The 9218-nt window shown below is 45.4% G+C and overlaps 1 protein-coding gene across 3 annotated transcripts in view; it reads left to right on the top strand.

Moving 5' to 3' along the window:
• The first annotated feature begins 1442 nt into the window (after positions 1-1442).
• The window catches only part of LOC133577244 (kinase suppressor of Ras 2-like), a 303350-nt gene continuing 295574 nt past the window's right edge, over positions 1443-9218 (top strand). For all 3 annotated transcript variants that reach the window (XM_061930914.2, XM_061930922.2, XM_061930905.2), the window contains exon 1: positions 1443-1638. In XM_061930914.2, the coding sequence (XP_061786898.1) occupies positions 1465-1638 (174 nt within the window). In that variant the 5' untranslated portion in view covers positions 1443-1464. The remainder of the gene's footprint in view (positions 1639-9218) is intronic.

The raw sequence follows: 9218 nt of genomic DNA, 5'->3' as shown, positions 1-9218 counted from the left end.
AACAGAACTAGCTATTTATTGATTAGCAATTGCCGAATCATGTAACATTAGCTTAATGCTAAAAAGCCAGGTTACTATCACATTCTGTAACAGACAAATAATTTCATGTAGGCTAACGTTACCTACCTGCTAACTCTGTCTTTTCTCGTTTCTCCTCCTCTTCTTTTCTCTTTTTTCTTCCCTGGGCACCTGACAGTTTTGGCCGTTTTGACATCTCGTGTTGATTTTTTGATGTGGTGACGTCCAAAAAGAGTCATGATACGGGAAGGGAGGGGGCGCACCGTGCGGGGGGAGGAGGGGGGGGGGGGGGGGGGGGACGTAATGTTGTAACAAATAATATTTCTAATAAATAGGCTTTACTTTGCATTTTAATTAACGTGGGATTATTTTTTTGTATTTAGAAATAATAGTACCAACTTTTTTTTCTTTTTTTTCTCTCCAACATTTGTGGCACTGGCGTGGCGCCCCCTGATGGACGGCCCTATACGGCCTATGCCACGGGCCGGCCCTGGACAAATGGCACAATTATGTAACAAGTAAGACGACAAAGACAGACACATTCTCTCTCTCACACACACACACACACACACACACACATACGAGGCCAGAGACAGACAGATATATATAAAACAAATATATATATAATAATAATAATAAAATAAAATAAAAATTAATAATAATAATATATAATAAAATAAAAATAGAATAAAATAATACTAATAAATAAAAGGGAGATTATTCCTCATCTGCATCTGGGCATTTTTTTTTAGACCTTTTAAAAAAAAAAAGTATAAAGTCACAAATGTATTGATTTCCGGCGACCCCTGGTGGTGCAACACTGCCATGCGCCTCTGATTGACAGCCAACATGTCGGCGGTGTGCTGGCGGAGGCAGAGGACCGGGATGCAGCCACGGGAGACAGGGAGTACCCGCGTCCGATCCACGCAGCATCAGCATCATCATCACCCTTAAACGGCTTAGGGACCACCCCCACACCCCCACACCCTCTCCATGCTCCCTCCCCCTCCCCGGCATCACACACACAGCCTCCTCCCGCCTCTATTTTTTTTTTTTTTTTTTTTTTTTTTTTTTTTTTTACCAGCTTGAACGGAGAGATGGATGCTGCGGCCGGCCGAGTCGTCCTGGCCGCCATCCTCGCATCGTTGTGACCGGGCACCCCCCCCACCCCCACCCACCCCCCTTTCTCCTCCTCCTTCCTCCATCACCATCATCATCACCACCACCACCACCAGCGACACCTTGATGAGGCTGCAGCCACGACGATGGAGCCTCTAACGCGGCGACATCTCCTCCTCTCATGATGATGGCCTCCAGCCTCTCCGAGTCTCCTCACTGAATCTGTACTTTTTTTTTTTTTTTTTTTTTTTTTTTTTGTGGGGGGGAGAGAGGGGTGCAGCGGGGGAGGGCAGGAGGGGGGGTGGGGGAGAAGGGACTGGACAAACTATGAACGAGGAGATGACAAAAAGCGAGGAGCAGCATTTGAGTTTGCAGAAAGCCTTGCAGCAGTGCGAGTTGGTGCAGAACATGATCGACATTAGCATTTCCAGCCTGGAGGGTTTGAGGACCAAATGTGCCACATCCAACGACTTGACGCAAAAAGAGATCCGGACGCTGGAAGTAAGCGACACGCACATGCACGCACATGCACGCACGCACGCACACATCGAGGTTCTTAGGCGATATGAGGCCATCAGTGCGTGTTTTCAGGCGTGCAACAGCTCTTCCTGGCTATCATTGCATAACCCAGCAGCCTGCTTAGTGCGGAGTGATAAATCAAGGGGGGGGGGGGGGGGGGGGTCTGCAGAGAGGCTGCGAGAGACGTGCGCATTCTGCAGGTGGTGGAGGAAGAAGGGAGGAAGAGGAGGAGCACGTTCTTCCTCCGTCGCGGTAATTCCGTGAAGGGGGCCCGAGGCCTGCAGCTATAGGCAGCCCGTGTTTCCCCTCCATCATGTCAGCCTGCTGCATCATCTTCCCTCCCTCCCTCCCTCCCTCCACCATTATTATGCAATGACTTCATCTAATCAAACATTCTGATCACTTTGGATTGATAAAAAAAAAAAAAACATTATTCAAGTTTGTAGTGCTTTGACTCTCCTGGCCAGGGGTGTTGCAAACTTTTTCCAGAAGTTGTTTGTGGCCCCCTTTTTGTACAGTAATATTATTCATTATTATTATTACACTCTTCAATCATTAAACTTAGACTTAGACTTCCTTTTATCCATCCATGGCCATGGATGAAGTGCTGGCTGTCCAGAGTCGGGACCCGGGGTGGACCGCTCGCCTGTGCATCGGTTGGGGAAATCTGTGCGCTGCTGACCCGTCTCCGCTCGGGATGGTCTCCTGCTGGCCTCACAATGGACTGGACTCTCACTATTATGTTAGATCCACTATGGACTGGACTCTCACAATATTATGTTAGATCCACTATGGACTGGACTTTCACTATTATGTTAGATCCACTATGGACTGGACTCTCACACTATTATGTTAGATCCATTATGGACTGGACTTTCACTATTATGTTAGATCCACTATGGACTGGACTTTCACTATTATGTTAGATCCACTATGGACTGAACTCTCACAATATTATGTTAGATCCACTATGGACTGGACTCACACTATTATGTTAGATCCACTATGGACTGGACTCTTACAATATTATGTTAGATCCACTATGGACTGAACTCTCACAATATTATGTTAGATCCACTATGGACTGAACTCTCACAATATTATGTTAGATCCACTATGGACTGGACTCTCACTATTATGTTAGATCCACTATGGACTGGACTCTCACAATATTATGTTAGATCCACTATGGACTGGACTTTCACTATTATGTTAGATCCACTATGGACTGGACTCTCACACTATTATGTTAGATCCATTATGGACTGGACTTTCACTATTATGTTAGATCCACTATGGACTGGACTTTCACTATTATGTTAGATCCACTATGGACTGAACTCTCACAATATTATGTTAGATCCACTATGGACTGGACTCACACTATTATGTTAGATCCACTATGGACTGGACTCTTACAATATTATGTTAGATCCACTATGGACTGAACTCTCACAATATTATGTTAGATCCACTATGGACTGAACTCTCACAATATTATGTTAGATCCACTATGGACTGGACTTTCACTATTATGTTAGATTCACTATGGACTGGACTCTCACACTATTATGTTAGATCCATTATGGACTGGACTTTCACTATTATGTTAGATCCACTATGGACTGGACTTTCACTATTATGTTAGATCCACTATGGACTGGACTCACACTATTATGTTAGATACACTATGGACTGAACTCTTACAATATTATGTTAGATCCACCATGGACTGGACTTTCACTATTATGTTAGATCCACTATGGACTGGACTCTCACACTATTATGTTAGATCCATTATGGACTGGACTTTCACTATTATGTTAGATCCACTATGGACTGGACTTTCACTATTATGTTAGATCCACTATGGACTGAACTCTCACAATATTATGTTAGATCCACTATGGACTGGACTCACAGTATTATGTTAGATCCACTATGGACTGGACTCTTACAATATTATGTTAGATCCACTATGGACTGAACTCTCACAATATTATGTTAGATCCACTATGGACTGGACCCTCACACTATTATGTTAGATCCACTATGGACTGAACTCTTATAATATTATGTTAGATCCACTATGGACTGGACTCACACTATTATGTTAGATCCACTATGGACTGAACTCTCACACTATTATGTTAGATCCACTATGGACTGGACCCTCACACTATTATGTTAGATCCACTATGGACTGAACTCTTACAATATTATGTTAGATCCACTATGGACTGGACTTTCACTATTATGTTAGATCCACTATGGACTGGACTCTCACACTATTATGTTAGATCCATTATGGACTGGACTTTCACTATTATGTTAGATCCACTATGGACTGGACTTTCACTATTATGTTAGATCCACTATGCACTGGACTTTCACAATATTATGATAGACCCACTTGACATCCATTGCATCCGGTCTCCCCGAGAGGGGGGAACGGGAAGGGTCACCTACATCTGCGGACCTCTCCAAAGTTTCTCATAGTCATTCATTTTGACATCCCACTGGGTTGTGAGTTTTTCCTTGCCCTTATGTGGGCTCTGAACCGAGGATGTCGTTGTGGCTTGTGCAGCCCTTTGAGACACTTGTGATTTAGGGCTATATAAATAAACATTGATTGATTGATCCCTCTTCTTCCGCTTATCTGAGGTCGGATCGCGGGGGTAGCAGCCTAAGCAGGGAAGCCCAGACTTCCCTCTCCCCAGCCACTTGGTCCAGCTCCTCACGGGGGATCCTGAGGCGTTCCCAGGCCAGCCGGGAGACATAGTCTTCCCAACGTGTCCTGGGTCTTCCCCGCGGCCTCCTACCGGTCGGACGTGCCCGAAACACCTCCCTAGGGAGGCGTTCGGGTGGCATCCTGACCAGATGCCCGAACCACCTCATCTGGCTCCTCTCCATGTGGAGGAGCAGTGGCTTTACTTTGAGCTCCCCCCGGATGACAGAGCTTCTCACCCAATCTCTAAGGGAGAGACCCGCCACCCGGCGCTTGTACCCGTGATCTTGTCCTTTCGGTCATAACCCAAAGCTCATGACCATAGGTGAGGATGGGAACGTAGATCGACCGGTAAGTTGAGAGCTTTGCCTTCCGGCTCAGCTCCTTCTTCACCACAACGGATCGATACAGCGTCTGCATTACTGAAGACGCCGCACCGATCCGCCTGTCCATCTCACCATCCACTCTTCCCTCACTCGTGAACAAGACTCCGAGGTACTTGAACTCCTCCACTTGGGGCAAGATCTCCTCCCCAACTTGAAGATTGCACTCCACCCTTTTTCCGGGTGAGAACCATGGACTCGGACTTGGAGGTTGCTGATTCCCATCCCAGTCGCTTCACACTCGGCTGCGAACCGATCCAGTGAGAGCTGAAGATCCTGGCCAGATGAAGCCATCAGGACCACATCATCTGCAAAAAGCAGAGACCTAATCCTGCAGCCACCAAACCAGATCCCCTCAACGCCTTGACTGCGCCTAGAAATTCTGTCCATAAAAGTTATGAACAGAATGGGTGACAAAGGGCAGCCTTGGCGGAGTCCAACCCTCACTGGAAACGGGTCCGACTTACTCCTGTTATTGTCATTCCAATTTGAAGGGGATGGCGTGGCGCGGCTGGGAGAGTGGCCGTGCCAGTAACCTGAGGATTCCTGGTTCAATCTCCACCTTCTACCAACCTCATCATGTCCGTTGTGTCCTTGAGCAAGACACTTCACCCTTGCTCCACATTTATGTGCTATGAAAAGTAAAATAGAAAGTTAAACATTTCTTTAGCTATTAAGGTGGAATTCTTTCCCATTCTTGCTTGATGACAGTTTAAGTTGTTCAACAGTCCGGGGGTCTCCGTTGTGCTATTTTAGGCTTCATAATGCGCCACACTTTTTCAATGGGAGACAGGTCTGGACTACAGGCAGGCCAGTCTAGTACCCGCACTCTTTTACTATGAAGCCACGCTGTTGTAACACGTGGCTTGGCATTGAATTGCTGAAATAAGCAGGGGCGTCCATGATAACGTTGCTTGGATGGCAACATATGTTGCTCCAGAACCTGTATGTACCTTTCAGCATTAATGGTGCCTTCACAGATGTGTAAGTTACCCATGTCTTGGCCACTAATACACCCCCATACCATCACACATGCTGGCTTTTACACTTTGCGCCTATAACAATCCGAATGGTTCTTTTCCTCTTTCTTCCGGAGGACACAAAGTCCACATTTGAAATGTGCACTCGTCAGACCACAGATCCTTTTTACACTTTTCATCAGTCCATCTTAGATGAGCTCGGGCCCAGCGAAGCCGGCGGCGTTTCTGGGTGTTGTTGATAAATGGCTTTCGCTCTGCATAGTAGAGTTTTAACTTGCACTTACAGATGTAGCGACCAACTGTGGTTACTGACAGTTTTTATTTTATCTTTATGTATGGTCGCGGGCCAATAAAAACAAGTTGCGGGCCGCAAATGGACCCCGGGGCTGCACTTTGGACACCCCTGAAATAAGACTACAACAGTAGTGTGTATGTTTTCATCTCCCTCGCTTTGGAGAGACTCAAAACGCTCGCTTCTTCTCCCCGCTGGATTAGCTTGCCTTGTGTATACGGCCACCACTTTGTAGGGGGGGAAGAAGCAGGCTTTGCTACACGTCTTAAAATGCAGCCCTCAGCTCTGACGTTTGATCATTTAGATTTTCTCCAGCAAATAGGCTAACCTAGCGTGATGTTGCTGTTCAAATGTGAGCGCTACGTTAGCATGTAGCTTACATAGCTATGCTAATGTTGTTGTTGTTTGTGTCCTCCTGGTAACTTCTTAATGTCATGTTGTTGTATGCGATGTATGGCATTTATTACGTTGAATTGTGTAGATAGTGTTAGAATAATTGTTTCTAAATGATCACAAAAACTTTGTGTTACATTGAGGGTCTGGTGAGAAGACGAAAGCTGTCTTTGAAACCTACCAAGAGTAAGGCTCGTAAAACTCCACTGTGTAGGGGGTAAGCAAGATGAAGGTGTTTCTGTTTTCTCTCATGTATGGTAATCAACAGAAAGATATTGTTCTAACCCAGGGGTCGGCAACCCGCGGCTTCGCAGCCGCATTCGGCTCTTTGATCACTCTGATGCGGCTCAGCAGCTTACTTGCTGAACCCCCCAATTTTCCCCAGAGACTTCCGGATTTCAGTGCGTCGGTAGAGGTGGGCGGGGTTTGGTAGCGGGGGTGTATAATGTATCCCGGAAGAGTTAGGGCTGCATGGGATTCTGGGTATTTGTCCTGTTGTGTTTATGTTGTGTTACTGTGCAGATGTTCTCCCGAAATGTGTTTGTCATTCTTGTTTGGTGTGGGTTCACAGTGTGGCGCATTATTAGTAAGAGTGTTATAGTTTTTTTATACCGCCACCGTCAGTGTAACCTGTGTGGTTGTTGACCAAGTATGCCTTGCTGTCACCTACGTGAGCAAGCGGAAACACCCTACAACGTGTGGCTGATCAGGCACGCTGGTTATAGTGGGTGCTATATGCTGTACCATCACGGCACGCATGACGCATGACGCTGACAAGCGCCATTCATTTAAAACCCGCGTGCCGCACCAGCTGTCAAATTCCATAAAAAGGTGTGGGCAGCATGTCTGAGACCCCTGGTTTATACATAGCACAAAGCAAAAAGAAAACTTTGTATGTAGTGTTATTTCATTTAAAATTTCAAAAAAAATGTGCGGCTCCCATTGTTTTCTATAATTTGCGAAACTGGTCAAAATGGCTCTTTGACTGGTAAAGGTTGCCGACCCCTGTTCTAACCCAAGGACTTCAAAGCGGAGAGACGGCAGGATCTGCCCAATTTCCAGACGAACTCTTTTTGAACTATTTTATGGACCTCTTTTTGAAGTATTTTACGAACTCTTTTTGAACTGACCTTTTCTGTGAATTGTTTACGACCTTTTCTGTGAACGTCTTGCGACCTTTGTCCTTTGGAAACAGCGGTGGCCATGTGGTCGGGGAGGGTCCAAAATAAAAGAAGGAGGCGTGCAATCTTTTGGCAGAGCGTGCTGGGATACCGTGCAAGGGTACAGTGTACAGACGACTCTCCTCAATATTGAGTCCAAATTGAATTATGTCTCTGTTTAATTCTTTGCCTCTTGTCTTGTTTAATAGATGTCATCAGTGTTTGAACCTGACAATAAGAGTTTATGTAAAAAGTGCATAAAGTACACAATAGCGCTCCTTGGAGACACACTCAGGCGGGGACAAACATCAAAGTTACGGAAACAAGAAGAGACAAAAAGAAAATTATACTGAGGTCACACGTCAATCAAAAGTGGCGTTTGTTATCTTTGATGAGGAAGCCGCGTTACGTAACCTCGCTGGTTGTCGTGTTTTCTTTCAAACACGGCGTCCGCTCCATCAGCCAGCTGGGTTTACGGGACCTTTTTTACAGGACGCCGTTAAAAACGCGATAAGGGGCGGGCGTCTAACTCGACAAGTGAGTCTCTAAGACTCACTTGAGCGTGGAGGAGCTGTAAGCATGCGAGGGCGACGCCTCGGGAGATAGAAACAAACACCATTAAAGGGCGATAAGGCGCTCGTAAAAGTTGCTTGGAGTCCCGGTGGGCTGGATTGTTACGTAACAGCACGGACGCCATAAAAGCCAGGCCGCCCCCGATGACAACATGCCAAGTTGTAATGTCAATTTTATTGAATTAAGTCATTTTTGCTGACCAGTTTCGGGAGAGCCTTTTTTTTTTATCGGCACATTCCGAACGCTAAATCCAACTTGAAAACATTTAGTTTGCATCATAACACAAAGCACAGTTTTTGTTAGCAATCCGTTCCAAAAAGGTCAGACCAAAATTGGAATCTGAAGCCATTTTCTTTCTGTAGGAAATAATGTACATCTAATTAATCCAGGGGTCCTCAAATTACGGACCGCAGGCGTCCAAATTCCGGCCTGAGTAAAAAAAAAAAAAATACTATATACTCACAACCTACTCAGTGGCCTAGTGGTTAGAGCAGGGGTCAGCAACCCGCGGCTCTTGAGCCACATGCGGCTCTTTAGCACCGCCCTAGTGGCTCCCTGGAGCTTTTTCAAAAATAGAAAAAGATAGAGGGAAACATATATTTGTTGTTTTGACAATGTTTGATTGATTGATTGAAACTTGTATTAGTAGATTGCACAGTACAGTACATATTCCGTACAATTGACCACTAAATGGTAACACCCCAATAAGTTTTTACACTTGTTTCTGTAGGAGAACAAACATGACGCAAATCTTCCTAATTGCTAGAAATCCCACTGTTTATATTAAACATGCTTCACTGGCAACAGTATTTGGCCAGCGCCGTTTTGTCCTACTAATTTTGTTGGCCCTTGAACGCACCGTAGTTTGTTTACATACAACTTTCTCCGACGCTGCCACAGAAAGACGTGTTTTATGCCACTCTCTCTTTGTCTAATTTTGTCCACCAAACTTTTTATGTTGTGCGTGAATGCACAAAGGTGAGCTTTGTTGATGTTACTGACTTGTGTGGAGTGCTAATAATCCATGCTAACATGCTATTCAGGCTAGCTCTG

This window comes from Nerophis lumbriciformis, linkage group LG38 (assembly GCF_033978685.3).
Source record: "Nerophis lumbriciformis linkage group LG38, RoL_Nlum_v2.1, whole genome shotgun sequence".
Lineage (NCBI taxonomy): Eukaryota > Metazoa > Chordata > Actinopteri > Syngnathiformes > Syngnathidae > Nerophis > Nerophis lumbriciformis.
Note: the sequence above shows the minus strand (reverse complement) of the source record. Positions and strands in the feature narration are given on the sequence as shown.